Below are 26,367 nucleotides of genomic sequence, written 5' to 3'. Positions count from 1 at the left end.
AAGTTGCAAGCAAATGTAAGGAGGATCATACAAATACAAAGAAGGAATGTTGGAGGACATTTTGTAACTCAATAGGAAGAGAGAGAACAATGGATACGGTGTGGAACATGATGAACAGAATGAACGGGATTAAAAGAGAGTTTGTGTATCCAGTCCTCAATGATGGTGAAACAGCAGCAGTGAGAGATGCAGAGAAAGAAAAACCTTTGTTAAAATACATAGTTCAGATAATATTAGTGAAGAAGGTAAAAGGAAGGGAAGCTACAATAGTGGAGAATGAACATTTATTACAGCAAGAGGAAGATACTAATGATCTGCTCAACAAGCCTTTTACAAAAACAGAACTCAGCCGATGTCTCAAGAAAACCAAAACGTCGGCACCAGGCAAGGATCAGATTTATTATATCATGTTAAACAATCTAAGTGACTCTTCTGAGGATATATTACGCAAATTATATAATAAAGTTTGGGAGGGTGGGAAATTGCCTCAAAGCTGGAAGGAGGCAATTATAGTCCTGATACGCAAACCCGGTAAAGATTGTACGAACCCAGGAACTATAGATCAATAGCTCATCAAATATCTGCAAAATAATGGAGAAAATGATAAATGAAAGATTAATATATTATGTAGAAAGTAAAGGATATATATCCAAATACCAGAGTGGATTCAGAAAAGGGAGAAGTCCTTTAGATCCAGCTTTAAGTTTAGAACATGAAATTATGAAAGCAGGTAAACAAGGGAAGTGTGGTGTCTGTCTTCTTTGACATAGAGAAAGCATATGATGTGATGTGGAGAGAAGGGTTACTAATTAGACTCTGCAAGTTGGGTATTAAGGGGCGAATGTATAGATGGATAAAGGATTTTTTATTAAAAAGATGTATAGAAGTCAGAGTAGGAAAGAGCTATTCTGGAAAGGTTGGTATTGAAAATGGAACACCTCAAGGTAGTATAGTCAGTCCATTACTATTCTCCATAATGATGAATGATGTGCTCACTGAAATTGAAAACTGGAGCAAAATCTGAAATCCTGTTGTACACTACAGTGCACATGTTGTAACATTTTAATAAAGTTACATTTAAAAAAACATCTTTGCAATATGTTTTTACCACCCCAACACTTCATTTATTTAAAAAATGAATAATTAAAACACTTTTTTTTCTCCTGTGTCTCAGGAGGATGGATATTCTGCAAAATAACTCAAACAGTGAGTGTCATCAAGTACTATTTAAATATCTTAGATTCATTCATATTATTAAGAAAACATGAGCCCGTTGTTTTGTTTTGTTTCTCTTAATTTGTATATAAGTACTAGACATCCTGATCCACACTCCAGACCAGTAGGTGGCGGTAATGCACCAATTCATTGTTTGCCAACCGCCAGTAAACCTCAAACAAGAAGAAAGAAGAAGATCCGTCGCTGGTGTTTCTGACGGACTGTTTACACAGTTACAACACCGGAAGTTTCCTTTGACTGCATAGAGAGCGTGATGTGTTGGAGTGTTGTGTAGCAAGCGGGATCTCTTCGGCTAAACAGCCACACGGTGGAATATTTAAGCCCCACGTAGCTCTTGAAGTCGATGATAAAGGAGCAGAATGTTCGCGGGGCTGCCTGAGCTGGGGATCTCCAACGGAGAGGACCTGAAAGAGACGCTCACCAACTGCACGGAGCCGCTGAAAGCCATCGACCAGTTCCAGGTAACGGTACCCGGGTTCTCCAGGACCACGCTGTGTGGTCATGTCGTAACGTTACCAGTCGGATGTGTGAGAGGACTAATGGTAACTCTGTATTTTGGAATAGCCGTTCATGCTTTTATCTTGTAGAAAGCCTCTTTAGTTTAGTGGATGGAGAACGAAACGCTCCTCTGAGAGATCCTCCGAGCAGCTGTTGAATAAGAAGAAAATAAATCAGAAGTCATTGGTCAAAGAAAGTAGAAGCTTAGATTGAAACAGGAACTGCTTCCTGTTTCAATGTCAAGAGCTTCACAATAAAAGCAGGCTGGAACGAGCTGAAATTAACTTGAGAAAAGCTCTTCTTCACACTTAACAATACAAACAGAAGGTTAGTCTAGGGTTAGCACTGTTGGACGTTCCGCTGAACTAATCACAGTTTAAACCTCTCAATCAAGACTCACTCCATATGTAGAGCCCGGCTGCACCGATGGAGCAGTGTACCGATCCCTGGAGCGCTATGCTCAAGACCGGCACACCGGGACTGCCTCATTATGCATATGCAAATGACATGCAAATGAGTTCGTTTCACGATCAGTGTGTATTATCTTTATTGACAAAGTAGCGAAACACAGCGTCTTCTATCTATCTTCTCTTCCCTTGTTGGGCTACATGCAAGGCTTTAGAAATACTGCGGTCAAGTCAGCAGACACTCAGATCTCCGTGGTCAACTCAGCAGACACTTAAATTGTAGTGCACATATACGCTGAAACTTACGGTAAACGGCACAGATCGGGAGCGAGCGAAGAAATTTGCAAAGTTAGCGGAAAGATTAACGTGAGACGACTTCCGGTTTTCTACAGACGAACATCCGGTTTTCAAAATAAGATAACAAAGTATACATATTGCATAATGAAATGAGATTAAATGAATTATATTCACAGTATAAAACATGCTACCTGCATCTCCTGAGTTAAAGAGAAAATACACCTAAATTGTGCGTAAAGTGTCTTTATTCTTTGATTTGAGGGTTGCTGGAAGTTAATAATACCTGACTGACGGTCAATTAAGATATTTTATGAAGCAACAACTCTGAACTGAATTTGTATCTTCAAATGGCACATTTTTTAAATGTTTACGGTGCTATAAAAATGTTTTTCTCAATAATTCCACACGACTAATGCATATATGTTCAGGACAAAAATGGGTAATATCACAATATTTAAGGTGCTACAAAAATATTTTTCTCAATAATTCCAGACAATGACTGACATGTATGTGTTGAGGACATCGTTGACTCCACCCATACTGAATATTAGACATTTTTACTGTACCAATTAGGAAATATTTCAAATTAAAACTCATACATTTGAATCGAGAAAATATCTAATAAATGGATATTTGAAGTGTAATAAAAACAGTTTTCTCAATAAGTCCAGACAATGACTGATATACATGTGTTGTGGACGTCGTTGACTCCACCCACACTGAAAATTAGACATTTTTACTGTCCCAATTAAGAGATATTTCAAATTAAAACTCATACATTTGAATTGAGAAAATATCTAATAAATGGATGTTTGAAGTGTAATAAAAACTATTTTCTCAATAAGTCCAGGCAATGACTGACATGTATATGTTGAGGACATCGTTGACTCCACCCACACTGAAAATTAGACATTTTTACTGTCCCAATTAGGAGATATTTCAAATTAAAACTCATACATTTGAACCGAGAAAAAGTATAATAAATGGATATTTGAAGTGTAATAAAAAGTTTTTTCTCAATAAGTCCAGACAATGACTGATATACATGTGTTGAGGACGTCGTTGACTCCACCCACACTGAAAATTAGAAGTGTAATAAAAAGTTTTTTCACTTCAAATATCCATTTATTATACTTTTTCTCGGTTCAAATGTATGAGTTTTAATTTGAAATATCTCTTAATTGGGACAGTAAAAATGTCTAATTTTCAGTGTGGGTGGAGTCAACGATGTCCTCAACATATACATGTCAGTCATTGTCTGGACTTATTGAGAAAATAGTTTTTATTACACTTCAAATATCCATTTATTAGATATTTTCTCAGTTCAAATGTATGACTTTTACTTTGAAATATCTCCTAATTGGGACAGTAAAAATGTCTAATTTTCAGTGTGGGTGGAGTCAACGACGTCCTCAACACATGTATATCAGTCATTGTCTGGACTTATTGAGAAAAAACTTTTTATTACACTTCAAATATCCATTTATTATACTTTTTCTCGGTTCAAATGTATGAGTTTTAATTTGAAATATCTCTTAATTGGGACAGTAAAAATGTCTAATTTTCAGTGTGGGTGGAGTCAACGATGTCCTCAACACATACATGTCAGTCATTGTCTGGACTTATTGAGAAAAAACTTTTTATTACACTTCAAATATTCAGTTATTATACATTTTCTCGGTTCAAATGTATGAGTTTTAATTTGAAATATCTCTTAATTGGGACAGTAAAAATGTCTAATTTTCAGTGTGGGTGGAGTCAACGACGTCCTCAACACATGTATATCAGTCATTGTCTGGACTTATTGAGAAAACTGTTTTTATTACACTTCAAATATTCATTTATTAGATATTTTCTCGATTCAAATGTATGAGTTTTAATTTGAAATATTTCCTAATTGGTACAGTAAAAATGTCTAATATTCAGTATGGGTGGAGTCAACGATGTCCTCAACACATACATGTCAGTCATTGTCTGGAATTATTGAGAAAAATATTTTTGTAGCACCTTAAATATTGTGATATTACCCATTTTTGTCCTGAACATATATGCATTAGTCGTTGTGTGGAATTATTGAGAAAAACATTTTTATATCACCTTTGACCGTCAGTCAGGTATTATTAACTTCCAGCAACCCTCAAATCAAAGAATAAAGACACTTTACGCACAATTTAGGTGTATTTTCCCTTTAACTCAGGAGATGCAGGTAGCATGTTTTATACTTAATGTGAATATAATTCATTTAATCTAATTTCATTATGCAATATGTATACTTTGTTGGCATCTTATTTTGAAAACCGGATGTTCGTCTGTAGCATGTTTTATACTTAATGTGAATATAATTCATTTAATCTAATTTCATTATGCAATATGTATACTTTGCATCTTATTTTGAAAACCGGATGTTCGTCTGTAGAAAACCGGAAGTTTTAACGTTAATCTTTCCGCTAACTTTGCAAAATCTTTCGCTCGCTCCCGTCCTGTGCCGTTTGGTTGCGTTTACCGTAAGTTTCAGCGTATAGATGCACTACAATTTAAGTGTCTGCTGAGTTGACCACAGAGATCTGAGTGTCTGCTGACTTGACCGCAGTTTAGAAATGATGGTGATGTGATTTCGTATGCTGATGTACTCTGAAACTGATATTAGCCCCAACATTAGCCCCAACATTAGCCCCAACATTAGCCCCAACATTAGCCCCAACATTAGCCCCAACATTAGCCCCAACATTAGCCTAAACTGAAAAGGCTTTTGTTAGCTTAGCCACCGTAGCCAGTCTGACTAACCAATAACCAACCAAGCCAAACGCAGATGTGCACACACTCACACACATGAGTGAACACAGGTGGAGATCAGACACTGTAATAACCTTCTGTAGGAGAAGTCTTTAGGTTTTGCCTTCTCTTCCTCTTTGCGTATTAAATATGCTAATATGACACCACGCAAACATTACATTACGGTCATTTAGCAGACGCTTTTATCCAAAGCGACTTACAATTCAGATTCTATCACACGGTAGGCACAGCTACGGGAGACATTTTGGGGTTAAGTGTCTTGCTCAAGGACACATCGACATGCGACTAGTCGGGGATCGAACCGCCGACCCTCTGATTGAATGACGGCCGTGCTCTCCACTGAGCCACAGAAGACAGAATTCTGCCTCTGGACAGGCTTCTGATAGTAAATAAAATGTGTCCGCAGGCTGTTCCTGCCGGGTATGAATAGTTGGATAGTACTGATGGGACCTTGCATGGTAGCTCCTGTCATCAGTGTATGAATGGGTGAATGATGACATGTAGTGTTAAAGCTGTTTGAGTGGTCAGAAGACTAGAAACCATATGGTCCCTTTTTATATGCCAAATTACTCTAAGCCATTTCCATGGTGTGTCAAATGTCTTAAGTTGTGTTGTCTAGTTGATATCAGCCATTGCACGTAAGCAAGGAAACATTTATTCAGCTGGCTCTGACCAGCCCCAGTTACAACTAATCCCTGATGCGTTACATGACTGCAGATGGAAAATGGCATCCTGCTGCCAACCCTCCAGTCTGCTCTTCCCTTCCTTGATCTACACGGAACCCCTCGGCTGGAGTTCCACCAGTCCGTCTTTGACGAGCTTCGGGAAAAGCTGATGGAGCGAGTCGCCACCATTGCAGAGTGCAAGGACGATGACAGGTGTGTCATTGAACTCTGAACGTTGAGTCATGTTTTGAAGGAGCCAGCTTGGATGCTATTGTGCTCTGTTTTCCTACAGATATGGGAAGCTTGAGGAGCTGCTGGAGAAGAGCTTTCCCCTTGTCAAAATGCCGTCCATTCAGCCAGTGGTAATGCAGGTGCTGAAGCATCTACCCAAGGTAAGTGTCTTCAGGGCCATTGCTTTCCTGTTAAAGCAAAGAAATAGTGATATATCCAAGGTGTGAGCAATATTGACATTTAATCAGCAGTGCTGGGGCCACGGACTCAGTGTATTGTACTGTGTATTGTAGCATTAATAACGTGTATTACAGTCACAGAGTACAGTACGTTTAGAATATATGATACCCCATTCAGACCGACGGGATGCAGGTCTAACCTTGTGCGGGTTGCACCAACTGGTCTTCACTAAGCCCGGTCCTAACTGCTAAGTCGGTCTTTGTTAACGTTGGTTGCACTAGCCTTACTACTCCCGGTTTTAGCCACACACTTTCATGTGACTGCCCACGCAGCGATGGCTGTCGCCTAGCAACTTGCTAATGTGTAGAGTTCCAGCCGGCTAAGTTTAAGACCGGGCGTACGTCCTGCAGGTGCAACCGGCCACTGGTGGTTCTCTGAATGGGGCAGGGAGCGTCAGCCTGAGGTTGCTTTGGTGACCAGGGACCATGTTAACGGCGTTCTGTCGACGGCGTTCTGTCGACGGCGTCGAAGGCGTTCTGTCGACGGCGATCTGTCGACGGTGCCGACGGCGATCTGTCGACGGTGCCGACGGCGATCTGTCGACGGTGCCGACGGCGATCTGTCGACGGTGCCGACGGCGATCTGTCGACGGCGCCGACGGCGATCTGTCGACGGCGCCGACGGCGATCTGTCGACGGCGCCGACGGCGATCTGTCGACGGCGCCGACGGCGATCTGTCGACGGCGTCGCCGGCGATCTGTCGACGGCGATCTGTCGACGGCGTCGCCGGCGATCTGTCGACGGCGTCGCCGGCGATCTGTCGACGGCGTCGCCGGCGATCTGTCGACGGCGTCGCCGGCGATCTGTCGACGGCGTCGCCGGCGATCTGTCGACGGCGTCGCCGGCGATCTGTCGACGGCGATCTGTCGACGGCGTCGCCGGCGATCTGTCGACGGCGTCGCCGGCGATCTGTCGACGGCGTCGCCGGCGATCTGTCGACGGCGTCGCCGGCGATCTGTCGCCGGCGATCTGTCGCCGGCGTCGCCGGCGATCTGTCGCCGGCGATCTGTCGACGGCGTCGCCGGCGATCTGTCGCCGGCGATCTGTCGACGGCGTCGCCGGCGATCTGTCGCCGGCGATCTGTCGACGGCGTCGCCGGCGATCTGTCGCCGGCGATCTGTCGCCGGCGATCTGTCGCCGGCGATCTGTCGACGGCGATCTGTCGACGGCGATCTGTCGACGGCGTCGCCGGCGATCTGTCGACGGCGTCGCCGGCGATCTGTCGACGGCGTTCTATCGCCGTCTTTCTATCGACGTTGTTAATGGCGTTCTGTCGACGATGTTAACGGTGTTCTATCGACGGCGTCGACGGCGTTAACGGCGTTCTATCTACCGACGTTGTTAATGGCGTTCTATCGACGTTGTTAATGGCATTCTGTCGACGATGTTAACGGCGTTCTATCGATGGCGTTCTATCGCCGTCGTTCTATCGACGTTGTTAATGGCGTTCTATCGACGTTGTTAATGGCGTTGTATCGACGTTAATGGCGTTCTATCGACGTTAATGGCGTTTTGTCGACGATGTTAACGGCGTTCTATCGACGGCGATCTATCGACGGCGTTCTATCGACGGCGTTCTATCGACGGCGTTCTATCGATGTTGTTAATGGCGTTCTGTCGACGATGTTAACGGCGTTCTATCGATGGCGTTCTATCGACGTTGTTAATGGCGTTCTGTCGACGATGTTAACGGCGTTCTATCGACGGCGTTAACGGCGTTCTATCTACCGGCGTTCTATCGACGTTGTTAATGGCGTTCTATCGACGTTGTTAATGGCGTTGTTTCGACGTTAATAGCGTTCTATCGACGGCGTTCTATCGATGGCGTTCTATCGATGGCGTTCTATCGCCGTCTTTCTATCGACGTTGTTAATGGCGTTCTGTCGACGATGTTAACGTCTTCTATCGACGGCGTTCTATCGACGGCGATCTATCGACGGCGTTCTATCTACCGGCGTTCTATCGACGTTGTTAATGGCGTTCTGTCGACGATGTTAACGGTGTTCTATCGACGGCGTCGACGGCGTTAACGGCGTTCTATCTACCGACGTTGTTAATGGCGTTCTATCGACGTTGTTAATGGCATTCTGTCGACGATGTTAACGGCGTTCTATCGATGGCGTTCTATCGCCGTCGTTCTATCGACGTTGTTAATGGCGTTCTATCGACGTTGTTAATGGCGTTGTATCGACGTTAATGGCGTTCTATCGACGTTAATGGCGTTTTGTCGACGATGTTAACGGCGTTCTATCGACGGCGATCTATCGACGGCGTTCTATCGACGGCGTTCTATCGACGGCGTTCTATCGATGTTGTTAATGGCGTTCTGTCGACGATGTTAACGGCGTTCTATCGATGGCGTTCTATCGACGTTGTTAATGGCGTTCTGTCGACGATGTTAACGGCGTTCTATCGACGGCGTTAACGGCGTTCTATCTACCGGCGTTCTATCGACGTTGTTAATGGCGTTCTATCGACGTTGTTAATGGCGTTGTTTCGACGTTAATAGCGTTCTATCGACGGCGTTCTATCGATGGCGTTCTATCGATGGCGTTCTATCGCCGTCTTTCTATCGACGTTGTTAATGGCGTTCTGTCGACGATGTTAACGTCTTCTATCGACGGCGTTCTATCGACGGCGATCTATCGACGGCGTTCTATCTACCGGCGTTCTATCGACGTTGTTAATGGCGTTCTATCGACGTTGTTAATGGCGTTGTATCGACGTTAATGGCGTTCTATCGACGGCGTTCTATCGATGGCGTTCTATCGATGGCGTTCTATCGCCGTCTTTCTATCGACGTTGTTAATGGCGTTCTATCGACGGCGTTAACGGCGTTCTGTCTACCGGCGTTCTATCGACGTTGTTAATGGCGTTCTATCGACGTTGTTAATGGCGTTGTATCGACGTTAATGGCGTTCTATCGACGGCGTTCTATCGACGGCGTTCTGTCGACGGCGTTCTATCGCCGTCTTTCTATCGATGGCGTTCTATCGCCGTCTTTCTATCGACGTTGTTAATGGCGTTCTGTCGACGATGTTAACGGCTTCTATCGACGGCGTTCTATCGCCGTCTTTCTATCGACGTTGTTAATGGCGTTCTATCGACGGCGTTAACGGCGTTCTGTCTACCGGCGTTCTATCGACGTTGTTAATGGCGTTCTATCGACGTTGTTAATGGCGTTGTATCGACGTTAATGGCGTTCTATCGACGGCGTTCTATCGACGGCGTTCTGTCGACGGCGTTCTATCGCCGTCTTTCTATCGATGGCGTTCTATCGCCGTCTTTCTATCGACGTTGTTAATGGCGTTCTGTCGACGATGTTAACGGCTTCTATCGACGGCGTTCTATCGCCGTCGTTCTATCGACGTTGTTAATGGCGTTCTGTCGACGATGTTAACGGCGTTCTATCGCCGTCGTTCTATCGACGTTGTTAATGGCGTTATGTCGACGATGTTAACGGCGTTCTATCGATGGCGTTCAATCGCCGTCTTTCTATCGACGTTGTTAACGGCGTTCTGTCGACGATGTTAACGGCGTTCTATCGACGGCGTCGACGGAGTTAACGGCGTTCTATCTACCGGCGTTCTATCGACGTTGTTAATGGCGTTCTATCGACGTTGTTAATGGCGTTCTATCGACATTGTTAATGGCGTTCTGTCGGCGATGTTAACGGCGTTCTGTCGACGGCGTTCTATCGACGGCGTTCAATCGCCGTCGTTCTATCGACGTTGTTAATGGCGTTCTGTCGACGATGTTAACGGCGTTCCATCGACGGCGTTCTATCGATGGCGTTCTATCGATGGCGTTCTATCGCCGTCTTTCTATCGACGTTGTTAATGGCGTTCTGTCGACGATGTTAACGTCTTCTATCGACGGCGTTCTATCGACGGCGTTCTATCTACCGGCGTTCTATCGACGTTGTTAATGGCGTTCTATCGACGTTGTTAATGGCGTTGTATCGACGTTAATGGCGTTCTATCGACGGCGTTCTATCGATGGCGTTCTATCGATGGCGTTCTATCGCCGTCTTTCTATCGACGTTGTTAATGGCGTTCTATCGACGGCGTTAACGGCGTTCTGTCTACCGGCGTTCTATCGACGTTGTTAATGGCGTTCTATCGACGTTGTTAATGGCGTTCTATCGACGGCGTTCTATCGACGGCGTTCTGTCTACCGGCGTTCTGTCGACGTTGTTAATGGCGTTCTGTCGACGATGTTAACGGCGTTCTATCGACGGCGTCGACGGCGTTAACGGCGTTCTATCTACCGGCGTTCTATCGACGTTGTTAATGGCGTTCTATCGACGTTGTTAATGGCGTTCTATCGACGTTGTTAATGGCGTGCTATCGACGTTGTTAATGGCGTTGTATCGACGTTAATGGCGTTCTATCGACGTTAATGGCGTTTTGTCGACGATGTTAACGCCGATCTATCGACGGCGTCGACGGCGATCTATCGACGGCGTTCTATCGCCGTCTTTCTATCGACGTTGTTAATGGCGTTCTGTCGACGATGTTAACGGTGTTCTATCGACGGCGTCGACGGCGTTAACGGCGTTCTATCTACCGACGTTGTTAATGGCGTTCTATCGACGTTGTTAATGGCGTTCTATCGACGTTGTTAATGGCATTCTGTCGACGATGTTAACGGCGTTCTATCGATGGCGTTCTATCGCCGTCGTTCTATCGACGTTGTTAATGGCGTTCTATCGACGTTGTTAATGGCGTTGTATCGACGTTAATGGCGTTCTATCGACGTTAATGGCGTTTTGTCGACGATGTTAACGGCGTTCTATCGACGGCGATCTATCGACGGCGTTCTATCGACGGCGTTCTATCGACGGCGTTCTATCGATGTTGTTAATGGCGTTCTGTCGACGATGTTAACGGCGTTCTATCGATGGCGTTCTATCGACGTTGTTAATGGCGTTCTGTCGACGATGTTAACGGCGTTCTATCGACGGCGTTAACGGCGTTCTATCTACCGGCGTTCTATCGACGTTGTTAATGGCGTTCTATCGACGTTGTTAATGGCGTTGTTTCGACGTTAATAGCGTTCTATCGACGGCGTTCTATCGATGGCGTTCTATCGATGGCGTTCTATCGCCGTCTTTCTATCGACGTTGTTAATGGCGTTCTGTCGACGATGTTAACGTCTTCTATCGACGGCGTTCTATCGACGGCGATCTATCGACGGCGTTCTATCTACCGGCGTTCTATCGACGTTGTTAATGGCGTTCTATCGACGTTGTTAATGGCGTTGTATCGACGTTAATGGCGTTCTATCGACGGCGTTCTATCGATGGCGTTCTATCGATGGCGTTCTATCGCCGTCTTTCTATCGACGTTGTTAATGGCGTTCTATCGACGGCGTTAACGGCGTTCTGTCTACCGGCGTTCTATCGACGTTGTTAATGGCGTTCTATCGACGTTGTTAATGGCGTTCTATCGACGGCGTTCTATCGACGGCGTTCTGTCTACCGGCGTTCTGTCGACGTTGTTAATGGCGTTCTGTCGACGATGTTAACGGCGTTCTATCGACGGCGTCGACGGCGTTAACGGCGTTCTATCTACCGGCGTTCTATCGACGTTGTTAATGGCGTTCTATCGACGTTGTTAATGGCGTTCTATCGACGTTGTTAATGGCGTGCTATCGACGTTGTTAATGGCGTTGTATCGACGTTAATGGCGTTCTATCGACGTTAATGGCGTTTTGTCGACGATGTTAACGCCGATCTATCGACGGCGTCGACGGCGATCTATCGACGGCGTTCTATCGCCGTCTTTCTATCGACGTTAATGGCGTTCTGTCGACGATGTTAACGGCTTCTATCGATAGCGTTCTATCGCCGTTGTTCTATCGACGTTGTTAATGGCGTTCTGTCGACGATGTTAACGGCGTTCTATAGACGGCGTCGACGGCGTTCTGTCGACGGCGTGCTATCGCCGTCTTTCTATCGACGTCTTTCTATCGACGTTGTTAATGCCGTTCTGTCGCCGATGTTAACGGCGTTCTATCGACGGCGTTCTATCGACGCCGTTCTATCGACGGCGTTAACGGCATTCTATCTACCGGCGTTCTATCGACGTTGTTAATGGCGTTCTATCGACGTTGTTAATGGCGTTGTATCGACGTTAATGGCGTTCTATCGACGGCGTTCTATCGACGGCGTTCTGTCGACGGCGTTCTATCGCCGTCTTTCTATCGATGGCGTTCTATCGCCGTCTTTCTATCGACGTTGTTAATGGCGTTCTGTCGACGATGTTAACGGCTTCTATCGACGGCGTTCTATCGCCGTCGTTCTATCGACGTTGTTAATGGCGTTCTGTCGACGATGTTAACGGCGTTCTATCGCCGTCGTTCTATCGACGTTGTTAACGGCGTTCTGTCGACGATGTTAACGGCGTTCTATCGACGGCGTCGACGGAGTTAACGGCGTTCTATCTACCGGCGTTCTATCGACGTTGTTAATGGCGTTCTATCGACGTTGTTAATGGCGTTCTATCGACGTTGTTAATGGCGTTCTGTCGGCGATGTTAACGGCGTTCTGTCGACGGCGTTCAATCGCCGTCGTTCTATCGACGTTGTTAATGGCGTTCTGTCGACGATGTTAACGGCGTTCCATCGACGGCGTTCTATCGACGACGGCGATCTATCGACGGCGTTCTATCGCCGGCGTTCTATCGACGTTAATGGCGTTCTGTCGATGGCGTTCTGTCGACGGCGTTCTGTCGACGGTGTCGACGGCGTTCTGTCGACGGCGTTCTGTAGACGGCGTCGACGGCGTTCTGTCGACGGCGTTCTATCGACGTCTTTCTATCGACGTTGTTAATGCCGTTCTGTCGCCGATGTTAACGGCGTTCTATCGACGGCGTTCTATCGACGGCGTTAACGGCGTTCTATCTACCGGCGTTCTGTCGACGGCGTCGACGCCGTTCTGTCGACGGCGTTCTATCGACGTTGCTAATGGCGTTCTGTCGACGGCGTTCTGTCGACGGCGTCGACGGCGTTCTGTCGACGGCGTCGACGGCGTTCTGTCGACGGCGTCGACGGCGTTCTGTCGACGGCGTCGACGGCGTTCTGTCGACGGCGTCGACGGCGTTCTGTCGACGGCGTCGACGGCGTTCTGTCGACGGCGTCGACGGCGTTCTGTCGACGCCGTTCTGTCATTCGTTCTAACGTTGTTAATGGCGTTCTGTCGACGATGTTAACGGTGATCTATCGACGGCAATCTATCGACGGCAATCTATCGACGGCGATCTATCAACGGCGTTCTATCGCCATCTTTCTATCGACGTTGTTAATGGCGTTCTGTCGACGATGTTAACGGCTTCTATCGACGGCGTTCTATCGACGTTGTTAATGGCGTTCTGTCGACGATGTTAACGGCGTTCTATCGACGGCGTTCTATCGACGGCGTTCTATCGACGGCGTCGACGGCGTTAACGGCGTTCTATCTACCGGCGTTCTATCGACGTTGTTAATGGCGTTCTATCGACGTTGTTAATGGCGTTGTATCGACGTTAATGGCGTTCTATCGACGTTAATGCCGTTCTGTAGGCGATGTTAACGGCGTTCTATCGACGGCGTTCTATCGACGGCGTTCTATCGACGGCGTTCTATCGACGGCGTTCTATCGACGGCGTTCTATCGACGTTGTTAATGGCGTTCTGTCGACGATGTTAACGGCGTTCTATCGACGGCGTTCTGTCGACGGCGTTCTATCGACGGCGTTCTATCGACGGCGTCGACGGCGATCTATCGACGCCGTTCTGTCATTCGTTCTGACGTTAATGGCGTTCTGTCGACGATGTTAACGGCGTTCTATCGACGGCGTCGACGGCGTTCTATCGACGGCGTCGACGGCGTTCTATCGACGGCGTCGACGGCGATCTATCGACGGCGTTGTATCGCCGTCTTTCTATCGACGTTGTTAATGGCGTTCTGTCGACGATGTTAACGGCTTCTATCGATGGCGTTCTATCGCCGTCGTTCTATCGACGTTGTTAATGGCGTTCTGTCGACGATATTAACGGCGTTCTATCGACGGCGTTCTGTCGACGGCGTTCTATCTACCGGCGTTCTATAGACGTTGTTAATGGCGTTCTATCGACGTTGTTAATGCCGTTCTGTCGACGATGTTAACGGCGTTCTATCGACGGCGTTCTTTCGACGGCCTTCTATCGACGTTGGTAATGCCGTTCTGTCGACGATGTTAACGGCGTTCTATCGATGGCGTTCTATCGCCGTCGTTCTATCGACGTTGTTAATGGCGTTCTGTCGACGATGTTAACGCCGTTCTATCGACGGCGTTCTATCGACGGCGTTCTATCGACGGCGTTCTATCGTCGTTCTATCGCCGTCGTTCTATCGACGTTGTTAATGGCGTTCTGTCGACGATGTTAACGGCGTTCTATCGACGGCGTTCTATCGACGGCGTTCTATCGACGGCGTTCGATCGCCGTCTTTCTATCGACGGCGATCTATCGACGGCGTCGCCGGCGATCTATCGACGGCGTTCTAGCGCCGTCGTTCTATCGACGTTGTTAATGGCGTTCTGTCGACGATGTTAACGGCGTTGTATCGATGGCGTTCTATCGCCGTCTTTCTATCGACGTTGTTAATGGCGTTCTGTCGACGATGTTAACGGCGTTCTATCGACGGCGTTCTATCGACGGCGTCGACGGCGTTAACGGCGTTCTATCTACCGGCGTTCTATCGACGTTGTTAATGGCGTTCTATCGACGTTGTTAATGGCGTTCTATCGACGTTGTTAATGGCGTTCTGTCGGCGATGTTAACGCCGTTCTGTCGACGGCGTTCTATCGACGGCGTTCTATCGCCGTCGTTCTATCGCCGTCGTTCTATCGACGTTGTTAATGGCGTTCTGTCGACGTTGTTAATGGCGTTCTGTCGACGATGTTAACGGCGTTCTATCGACGGCGTTCTGTCGACGGCGTCGACGGCGTTCTGTCGACGGCGTCGACGGCGTTCTGTCGACGGCGTCGACGGCGTTCTGTCGACGGCGTCGACGGCGTTCTGTCGACGGCGTCGACGGCGTTCTGTCGACGGCGTTCTGTCATTCGTTCTGACGTTGTTAATGGCGTTCTGTCGATGATGTTAACGGCGATCTATCGACGGCGATCTATCAACGGCGTTCTATCGCCGTCTTTCTATCGACGTTGTTAATGGCGTTCTGTCGACGATGTTAACGGCTTCTATCGACGGCGTTCTATCGACGTTAATGGCGTTCTGTCGACGATGTTAACGGCGTTCTATCGACGGCGTTCTATCGACGGCGTCGACGGCGTTAACGGCGTTCTATCTACCGGCGTTCTATCGACGTTGTTAATGGCGTTCTATCGACGTTGTTAATGGCGTTGTATCGACGTTAATGGCGTTCTATCGACGTTAATGCCGTTCTGTCGGCGATGTTAACGGCGTTCTATCGACGGCGTTCTATCGACGTTGTTAATGGCGTTCTGTCGACGATGTTAACGGCGTTCTATCGACGGCGTTCTATCGACGACGGCGATCTATCGACGCCGTTCTGTCATTCGTTCTGACGTTAACCTCTTAATCTCGGAGCCGTTTTTGAGGTCTCTGAGCGAAAAAGCATAGCCCTACAAAACTGACCATAGCTCTGTAACTACAAGGTCGATTTTAATAATTTTTGTTGATATAATCAGATCACAACACCTGTGACATAGTTTACATTGGTCATATTGTGAATATGTTGCTGGTTAATATAGAGAATAAGACATAACACAGCTGAAAGTGAAAATATTCAGCCTCGCCTGGGAAAAATGCACTTTCAGTGATAAAAGGTTATTGAAATAATGCAGCTAGCTCCCTGATTCTTTCCCAAGTCATAGCATAACTGATCAGTAGTTATTAAAAAAAGGTTAAAGTGGAATAAAGTGGAATAAAGTTAAGAATAAGAGGTTTTAGTCAGGCGAGGCATCATTTTCGAACCAGCTGTTGCAGCTCTTACATTGTACTTTTATACACTATATAACTATATATTTCACTTTCTTTATCACTCATATGATTCAATACATCCAAATACAGATAATAGGAATCATATTCATATTCATAACATCATCAGAGCCAGTTTTGGCTGTCATCTGTAGGATTTTCTCATTGCATGTGTGTGTGTGTGGCTGGATCTCAGCCTATCCTCGGTCGATTTCCAAAAACAACCCCTCTTTAGACGCGTCATCGTCTTAGGAAGACTCATGCCAAATTTGGTGGTGATCGTCAACAGATTTCATAGAATAAAGTTGCCAGAAGTGAGGCGTGTACCCCGGCGGAAATTTCCGGTCGCAGGCAGTCTGACCACTCGCCCAAGCCCCCTTGACCGCTCTTATTCTGGAAACAAGTCGGAAGTCAACAGTATGCAGTTGGCAGCAATGACTACAGCTTTGGAACGGAAATTCCGCGACGTTATTATCCATATTTTGAGAAAACTTGGGCGCATAACCACGATTTTTGTCGGCGAAGTTCAGCATGAAGGTACGTTTGATCATCCACCAACGGTTTAGTGCTTCTACGGATCGTAAAACAGAAGTTAGTTACGTGTTCCGCCACGTGTGCTAATGCTAATAAATGCATTGTATGACTGGGTAGCCGTTAGCATGAGGGTACAAACATTGATTTACTGTACTCATAGCGCCGATTTCGGGCCAGGATTTGGTGCTTTTATGCCACGATATTTTTGTGCTTATATGAGTAGCCTATAGTTGTCTTTGGAGTTTATAATAAGTGACTTATATGATGTTGTTGTCCACACGTTGCTGGTTCATCGAAAATAAAAAGTGGCCGTGTCCACACTACTGGCTAATAATCATGCTATTTGCTGCATGTGAGTTTGAGGGGTTCTGAGCCCGAGAGCCCCCAAATTTGGGGGCGTCGTGCTCAAGAGGAGGCGTTCTATCGACTGCGTTCTGTCGACGGCGTTCTATCGACGGCGTTAACGGCGTTCTATCTACCGGCGTTCTATAGACGTTGTTAATGGCGTTCTATCGACGTTGTTAATGCCGTTCTGTCGACGATGTTAACGGCGTTCTATCGACGGCGTTCTGTCGACGGCGTTCTATCGACGTTGGTAATGCCGTTCTGTCGACGATGTTAACGACGTTCTATCGACGATGTTAACGGCGTCACAGGCCCTTCATTCACCCATGCCATAAGGAATAGTAATCAACATTATCTATTATTAGGTCGATAGACAATCGATATATATCATTATTTTATATGTGGATATAGTTCAGTCTACTTATTTATTCATTGGTCTATGATTCATATTGTTAGTTCATCATGAGCAAATTAGTTTTTATGCGATATTGCTGTAATTTATTGAATGTGATTATTGTACATTTTGTAGCCGTCTTCATTTCAATATAAAGGAAAATGTCTAAAGTTTTAGTCCTCATCCCTCATTAGACAATAATAGTAAAGTACAATAAGTAAATAATGAGCACAAGTTTGAGTCATTGTTATAAGGTGCTCTCCACCACATCACCAGACACCAAATGGGAATGCGTTTTGGAAGAATGATGTCCGTCCCTCCACACACTTGGAGAACGTGAAGCTGTTCTAGAGGCCCGGCGTTGAACAACACGCGTACATTGATTTGTACAGTGACTATATTTTGAACCTCTGGGAACCTTGAATGTCCGTATCAAAGTTTATTAGGTATAAAACAAGTTGTTCAGCCAAAATCTTCAAATTGGCTTTGCAGAAGTGCCCCTTAATCTTCATCACATGCTCCCTCCTGCAGGTGCCAGAGAAGAAACTGAAGATGGTGATGGCTGACAAGGAACTGTACAAGGTGTGTGCGGTGGAGGTGAAGAGGCAGATCTGGCAGGACAACCAGGCTCTGTTTGGGGATGAAGTGTCGCCTCTCCTAAAGCAGTACATTGTGGAGAAGGAAGCCGCTCTGTTCAGCAGCGACCTCTCCATCCTGCACAATTTCTTCAGCCCCTCTCCCAAAGCGCGACGCCAAGGCGAGGTGAGTCAGTCATCAGATTAGATGTCTCTTAAACAAGAACCAAAGTCTTTGAGGCATGAATCTCTGTGTGAAGAGATGGCGCTGTTAAGCTTTCCTGATGTTCCAGGTGGTCCTAAAGCTGACGCAGATGATCGGAAAGAACGTGAAGCTGTACGACATGGTGCTGCAGTTTTTAAGAACGCTCTTCCTGCGAACGCGAAATGTCCACTACTGCACGCTGAGAGCAGAGCTGCTGATGTCTCTTCACGACCTGGACATCAGTGAGATCTGCTCTGTGGACCCCTGCCATAAGGTGAGGATCACTTATGGACACCATCAGACCACTGAGGAGCCCCAAACCCTGTGTTTTCTGTGTTCTAGCATTCTTTCTCCTCTGTCTCTGTTGTGTGCTGTGACAGTTCACTTGGTGTTTAGACGCCTGCATCCGTGAGAAGTTTGTGGACGGCAAGCGAGCCAGAGAGCTGCAAGGTTTCCTGGATGGAGTGAAGAAAGGACAAGAGCAAGTCCTCGGGTAAGGGATGAGGGGAAGGGTTATAAACAGAGCTGTTCATCTCGGATCAATGCTTGAATTTATCTTTCTGTGCGTTCCAGGGACCTGTCCATGATCCTGTGTGACCCGTTTGCGTGTAACACCCTGGTTCTGAGTATCATGAGGAACCTGCAAGAACTGCTGAGTCAGGACGCTTTACCCAGGGTGAGCATGCTGTGCACGAGGACACAGGCGACATGATGCACAACCATGCCGATGGTGTCATGGTGTTCTACTGACTGACTGGTGACAGGGATGCAGCTAGAAGCGTAGTCGGCACTTAAAGGGGACTTTGGTATTATTCAACCCTGTGTCTTCCTTTAGCTTCATCCAGCCTGATGGTCACTGTCCCTGCCTCTCTAATGTGCATGTTTCTGGATTATTAGTTCTTTAAATGACAGCCACTGTGAATGCTGAAAGGCAGAGAGTTTCTCCGCCACAGTTCCTTGTGTTTTCACGGTAGAGTTCCCTCACACACAGCCCATTGTAAGTCCTTCTGTTGTGTCTGTTTTTGAACAGGACAGTCCGGACCTGATGCTGCTGCTGAGGATGCTGTCACTGGGTCAAGGGGCGTGGGACATGATTGACAGCCAGGTCTTTAAAGAGCCTCGTTTGGTACGTAGAGTGTTCACCTGCGGCGTACGTGTGCTGCATCGCTTCAGAAACTCATAGATGGATCTTCCTGTGTGCCTGCTGTCAGGACTTGGAGGTGGTGACCCGCTTCCTGCCTGCCATGATGTCAGTGGTTGTTGATGATCACACCTTCACTGCAGAAAACAAGCTCCCCGGTGAGGAGAAGAGCTCGTTGTCTTACCCCACCACCCTGCCGGATGCCTTCAGCAGGTAAAGACCTGCAGTCCCCTTCACCATGGTGGGGTCAGAGGTCGATGGACGAGCGACCTGTGAAGTGCTTCAGTACATGTTTGTTTATTATCATTACTGCTGTACTGCTATACGATAGGACACTATGTCATGTGTGCAGCGTTTGAGTCCAAGACAAATGTCCCAACTGGGACAATACAGTCCATCGTCTCGTATTATAAATATCACAGGTGAACATCAAAAAGCAACAACATGACTTTTATTCAGCTGTTACTCAAGTCCAACAAAGTCACTCATCTGTCTGACTTGACGGGTTGAAGTTATTAATAAAAGCATCCTAACCGAGCACAGACGGCTCCGGGGGGTTCCTGTGTGCTGATGACTTCACAGCTGTAACGTGAACATGCTCACAGCCAGAGTGCATAACAGCAGCCTTCATGAGACTACTTCTCTGGATCACAGCATGACTGAGACAACACAAGAATACAACTACCACAGACTGGACAGTCAAGGCACTCTTTGTAGTGCTCCTGTTCTTGTGTGATAAATGATGAAGAGTGCCTCAGTGAGACGTGTTGCTGTCCCTCAGGTACCTGCAGGAGAACAGAGTGGCCTGTGAAATGGGTCTCTACTACGTCCTCCACATCGCCAAGCTGAGGAACAAGAACGCCCTGCAGAGGTTGCTACCTGCCCTGGGTGAGTATCGCTCAGAACACTGTGTAGGTCAGCAGCTTGACCCGTTGAGCAGTAAGTGACACGACTACGGTCAGCAGTAGACTGTGTAGGATCGACACGTCAGAATAAGAGCTGTCTGTCTGCTGTTCCAGTGGAGACCTACAATGACATGGCCTTTGGTGACATCTTCCTGCACCTGCTGACCGGACACCTCACCCTGCTGTCTGATGAGTTCGGATCAGAAGACTTTTGTTCAGTAGTTTTCGATGGCTTCCTTCTTACTTCTTTTTCCAGGTGAGCTGATTCTAGCAGAGCCGATAGTGTGACTGACACACACACACACACACACAGCTTCAGACAGCAGGCTGGTCCCGTCCCTTCCACATTATTCGCGTTACATTTTACTCAAACGTCTCCGCCATGTCTCCTGATTGATTTTGTTTGTGTCTCAATATGTTCCAGTAAAGAGAACGTGCACAGACACGCCCTCCGGATGATGCTGCATCTACATCACAAAGTGCTGCCGTCGTGTCGGGAAACCTTGGTGAAAACTCTTGAACCTCCAAAACAGGTTGGCTTCATTTCTACATCCAGCTTGTGCTCAGCAGTGAGCCGGGGTTGTAGTGCTTTAACAGACCTCGTATACTTCAGCCCACCGTGAGTCCTGATCCCTCGTTGGTATCGGTCAACTCCTACGATGAAGGAAAACGTTCACGTAGTTTGACATGGTGTGTATAATAATTCCATGACGGCTAAATATGTCGTGGTAAATGATACTAATATTAAAATTCATTGTAAGCCAGCATCTTCTTGTCTATAACAGAACAGCGGCCACTAAACCAGCTACAAGGTCTATTGTGCAGCGTCCAGTAGGAATGCTTGTTGTTGCCACTGACCGGCTCCGATTGTTATTATTAGAGACTCGTTTATACACATTTTATTACTAAAAACATGTCTTTGTTCTTCTGTTTATGGAGCGACACAAAGGCAAATCTAAAGACGCATGATTACAGACTGTGAGAACCTGTGACTCTACATGTCCACAGAAGGAAACAAGGATGTTGAACTTGGCGTTATGTGACAATGTTCACATTTCTGTTATGTACACTGATAAGTACACATTGAATAAGATCTCATCTACATATTCAACATAACATCTCTATAGTTGTCTCATTATCTATTACTTTACATGTTGACCCTATTCACCTGTAGATGCTCCCGTTAACAAAGACACTGAACATTATTGATGCGTATCATGAAGATGACATCATAGAATCAAAGTGATGTTCAAACCAGTAAACATGAGACGCATGTGTTCCTACATGTGTCCACTGACTCCACCAGAGAGGAGACCTGAAGGGATGAAAGATGCTTTATTGAATGTTTCTTTTGATGACACGGCCTCACTTTAAGTAAATGTGCATGCTGTCTGTGATCAGGACGGCTGTGAACAGGACGCAGCTGTTCTTCTGTAGCCGGTAGTTCCTCCTCTTGATAAGCTGTCTATCCTCAAACTCTGATATCTAACATCAAGTGAAGTAGTATGTCCCCAGAAACGTCCCAAACACCAGCTTAAGTTCAGCCAATTTCAGACATCCACACATAGGACTCAGACTGACGGATATATGATCTATCCACGTAGTCACTTCAGTAAGTTTCACATTGCAGCTTTAAAACAGAGCAGTTGTGTGACTGAGAGCAGCCCTTGGGACACATGTCAGCGTCTGGACGGAGTGTTTAATGTATGTACTGACACTTTGTCTGGTGACCACAGAGCAGTGAGCCAGTGAAGGAGCTCTACACTCAGCTAACGGAGAAGCTGGACGCCCAGAAGAAGAGCCCTCCACCACCAGATGAAGCTCCATCCCTGGACCTGGGGCTGCATCCAGTGACTGTCCCCACTGCTGCCTCCACCCCAGCCACGCCTCTCTGAGGCCCAGCAGGACACCACAGGTCTCCGTCAGTGACTGGCTGTAAATACAGCCACCAGCTGGCTCACATTGTTCAAAGAGACGAGACATTTCACATTCTGCTTTGATCTGTGATTGTTCATGGAGGTTTATTATCTTTAGATGTTTGTCTGAGAGGCTCTTCAGCTCCGACATGTTTTACTAAACGTTCTTGCAGTATTGGCAGAATATACATTCTCTTCATACTTCATATGTAAATCAGTGTGTGAATTGTGACCGTTGTGCAACAAACCTGTAAATAAATGATTGTTTAGAAATACAAAGTGGTGTCATTGTGTTCCAGCCCAAGTGACGAGATGCAGTCCATCTTACTGCAGCACCTCTGTACAGATGTAGTCACTTGATGAGGAACACTTGACTATGATGTCTGGTTTCTATAGACCTCAATGGGCCACACATGTAGGCAGTGTGTCCTACTGGGCTCTACATACTGAAGACAACTTTAACACTGAAGTGCTCATATCTAAATTAATCTAATGCAACCAGCGTCCATAGATCCACACTAAGTTATGGTCTGTATGAACAGTATATAGAAGATGACAGGAAACCTCACTTTAGGTGTAGTAATGAATAAAACCATGGAACAAGTCAACAGGATGAACAATTTTAATGAGAACTGCTCATTTGAACCAGAAGTGTGTGTAGCTGCAGGATAGACTCATTAAACTACACACAGCCTACTGTCGTCTTCTGACCATTCAAAGCACTCGAACACCAGATGTTCAGTGACAGGTCAGTGCTTTATTGGAGCTGGGCCAAACTCAAAAGATTTACTGCACACCTGCGTACAAATCCAGTGACTTGAACCTTGAAGGGTCTGGTGTCTGTAGTCCATTAGGTGATGCATGGCAGCTACTGTACAGTGTGTAGTGTGAACAAGGAACACTGACGGGCTCTGCACAGCATTAAATAACAATTGAATCTTTTGGAAGAACGCTGCTCATCCTCCACACTTTAGAATCTATGACAATCACTCACTAAAATACTTTTGAAGTTTGAGAACAGGCGTTCTCAAACTTCCAGCTGTCTCCCTCCAAGGCGGCCCACCAGAACCTCTGCTGCAGGACCTCCTTGGTACGCTGGATCCTGGGGTGACAAATGAGCCTGGAGCTGTGAGCCCACAGGAGGACAACCAACTCAAAGTTGAAGGGACGAAAAGGCAATCAAGGACAGTTGCTGGGCTGGTCCCCCAGGTCGGCCTTGACTCTCTCGTCAACCTCCCAGGTGAGCAAGGACACCAGGTGGGAAATATTTCATTTTGACATGTCCTTGTTGTATTCACTAATAACTTAATTACAAGTTGATGTTGGCTTTTGTCTTTTGAGTAAGGAAAATAGTTCCTTACTCAAGGAAACCTGCTCCTTAGTGCGGTAAGGAGCGGGCAGGAGATGTGTTTGAGAAAGCAGCAGGTCTGGAACCAGGTAAGCAATTAGTAGAAGCAGACAGACCAGTGGGGAGAAGGTGGAGAGTAAGTCAGGGCCAGCAAAGGTTCAGGAAGCCGGCAGATAAATGTTCACAGGACACACACAGTCAGGATAGTGGCAAAACGGTGAAAGTCTCTGAGCCACAGAAACCAGGTAAGTCGACTGGAAAACTCACTGTGGCGACGTTGCAGCGAAAGAGGAGAAGCAGACCGAAACCTGGAACGCTGAGGTGGAAATCGTGATCGGGGACAGAAGTCTGAGGCGATTTTTCTGGGATCGCTACGAAGCAGGAAAGTCGAAGGCAGGCGGGGTTAGCAACAGGAAATCAGTCCCAGGATGACTGCTGAGGAGCCTGGAGAGAGATGGCAAAGAACAATGTGGCAACGCGTGACTGAGCAGGAGAGGCTGAAGTACTGCCTTGATTGGAGGTGGGTTGCAGTTGTGAGCACAGGTGAGTGGGGTGAACTGATGAGGTGGGATTGGCCGGCAAGCAGAGTGAAGTAGAGGCTGGGAGGCAGCAGGTGAGCAGTGGAGCAGACTGGGAGATGAATATGTAATGAATATGAACTCATGCATGCTCAGACACCTGATACACTTTTTTAAATTGAGTTATAAGAATGTACAATCAATCTACCATACATATTATGCTTGTCATTGAATTAGCTGCTCGAACCCAACTCCTCCAGAAGAGATAGTGTACTGGTTTCCTGTTAGAGAACAGGTCCTCTTTCATGGACCCTCCAGAAGGTATGACAGGGTTGGTTTTGAGTAGAAGCAGATGATAAGGTGTTAAAGGTTCCACATCATTCAAGTCATTTGTTTTAGTTGTGATAGTTCTATCATTCATTATAGCTTCCAACTCACATTAGGCTGTTTTTCCAGGCGTCATCATTCAGAACTTCTTCTCTTTCCACAGAGTTCAGACTTTGTGAGTCTGTCCTGGCTCTGTGGTGAGCGCCTGCTAACGGGTTAAATAGCCTCCCAAATCCTTATTGGATGAGATTCCAATTGATTTGATCATGATTTAGTTATTTCAATGATCATTTAAGCTCTTTTTGTGCAGCAATACAATTTTTACCTTGATCTGATGGTTTTTACAGTACCTCTACGACATGGAAATCTGCGTATAGATGGATAGATGTATACTTTATTCATCCCCAGGGCAAAATTTGTATGTTACAGCAGCAAGACATACAAAGTAACAGAGTAACCAAAAATATTAAGTATTAAAAAATGCACAATATATACAATAAAATAACACAGTAGGACATATTAAAATCAGAATATTGAATGTAGAATATGGAATATGGTATTGCATTGATGCAGGAGTTAGTGTCCAAACTACTTGCCACCTAACGATGGAGGCATGTGGAAATTTGACCTTTCTTAGAATTGGTCCAACCTCGCGTTATTCCAAAAGGTCCAAAATAGTCCACGCCAACTGAAGTGAAAACTGACAAATCCGGCATCACACGGTCCTATTGAAGATCTTTGCTCTCCTACTTTAGACTGCATTCGTCTGCAGAAAACAGTCTCTGATGTTCTCTAGTGCTGAAGAGTTTGCATCTTTCATTCTGTTTCCTTCATAGTCTCTTTCTGGGAAATCGTGATGGTTTACAGGAAGGTTTTCCAGTTAATCAATTAAATTGTGGTGTACTTATGCCACTGGCCGTCCACATTCAACCACAGCTGAAGATGGGTTGAGTGGTCCATTTACACCCATCCTAAGCGGGTTCTTACATGCAGGGTAGGGACGATTGCAGGGCTCCATTGCCAGTAAGGCCTCCTGAGGTCATTTTGAGAGAAAATGTTTCTCTTTGTCGTTGGTACCTTTATTTGAGCGTATGTTTATTGGAGATCAATATAGTTATTGCCATCCAAATCACCCACTTGTAGTCCAGTTATTTTACAAGTACTCACTGGTTTCTTTGGACTCTTTGTTTGCAGGAGAACTATAGCACAGGTTGTATTGTCTTGCTGCCTTTGTAAGCTTTTATTTGTACTATTGACACCTTGCATTTTTTTCCAGCCCCGATATCCTCCTCTTTCTCCACTGACAGATCTTATTGTCTGATCGGTCATTTCATCATTTGGTTCATTCTTTGCAGGTTTATCAATTTGTTTCCCTGTGAAAACGAGTCTTGCGAGACATGTTTGCGTGTGCATGAGATCTCCTCTCACGTGTGTGTGTGTGTGTGTGTGTTGGAACCAGGAGAGAGAACGCTGGCAGCAACACGTATGGAGCAGAGCTGTGCTGGGAGGTTCCACTTAGTTCCACCATGGTAACGTGAGTATTGGACGATGGTAAATTATAACGTTATCATGATGTGTTCAAATGTTATCTTGTAAAAAGTAGTTTTTGTTGAGAAACTTGAATCCAGTTGTTTAAAGGAAATGTTTTCACAGCAACATTCAATAGATATTATGAATTATGAGCTGTTTAACTTCCTAACACGAGCTGTAAGCAGCTGACAACACATGATCACATGTCACAATTATTAATGTGATATGTGATCGATACAAATATGATCTTTTATTTCCTAATCATTTGAATTTGTTGGCTAT

The 26,367-nt window shown here is 46.1% G+C and overlaps 1 protein-coding gene across 1 annotated transcript; it reads left to right on the top strand.

Moving 5' to 3' along the window:
* Positions 1-1,451: 1,451 nt before the first annotated feature.
* nelfb (negative elongation factor complex member B) lies at positions 1,452-22,641 on the top strand. The gene is made up of 13 exons (XM_076078158.1): positions 1,452-1,697; positions 5,949-6,109; positions 6,189-6,288; positions 18,152-18,382; positions 18,489-18,674; positions 18,781-18,893; positions 18,974-19,076; positions 19,431-19,526; positions 19,612-19,754; positions 20,323-20,429; positions 20,561-20,702; positions 20,871-20,979; positions 22,183-22,641. The coding sequence occupies exons 1-13, from the start codon at positions 1,596-1,598 to the stop codon at positions 22,339-22,341; spliced, it is 1,752 nt and encodes a 583-aa protein (XP_075934273.1). The 5' UTR covers positions 1,452-1,595; the 3' UTR covers positions 22,342-22,641.
* The last annotated feature ends 3,726 nt before the right edge of the window (positions 22,642-26,367 follow it).

Source organism: Anarhichas minor, unplaced genomic scaffold, assembly GCF_050575085.1.
Source record: "Anarhichas minor isolate MPS153535 unplaced genomic scaffold, ASM5057508v1 ptg000063l, whole genome shotgun sequence".
In the NCBI taxonomy this organism is placed as follows: domain Eukaryota; kingdom Metazoa; phylum Chordata; class Actinopteri; order Perciformes; family Anarhichadidae; genus Anarhichas; species Anarhichas minor.
The sequence above is the reverse complement of the archived record's forward strand: the minus strand, read 5'-3'. Positions and strand labels throughout refer to the sequence as shown.

Bases quoted from the DNA above. Each gene is read 5' to 3' on its own strand.
- nelfb (XM_076078158.1), top strand. From the start codon at position 1,596: ATGTTCGCGGGGCTGCCTGAGCTGGGGATCTCCAACGGAGAGGACCTG. The intron at 6,289-18,151 runs GTAAGTGTCTTC...TCCCTCCTGCAG, and splicing joins TGCTGAAGCATCTACCCAAG to GTGCCAGAGAAGAAACTGAA. The intron at 20,980-22,182 runs GTTGGCTTCATT...TGGTGACCACAG, and splicing joins CTCTTGAACCTCCAAAACAG to AGCAGTGAGCCAGTGAAGGA.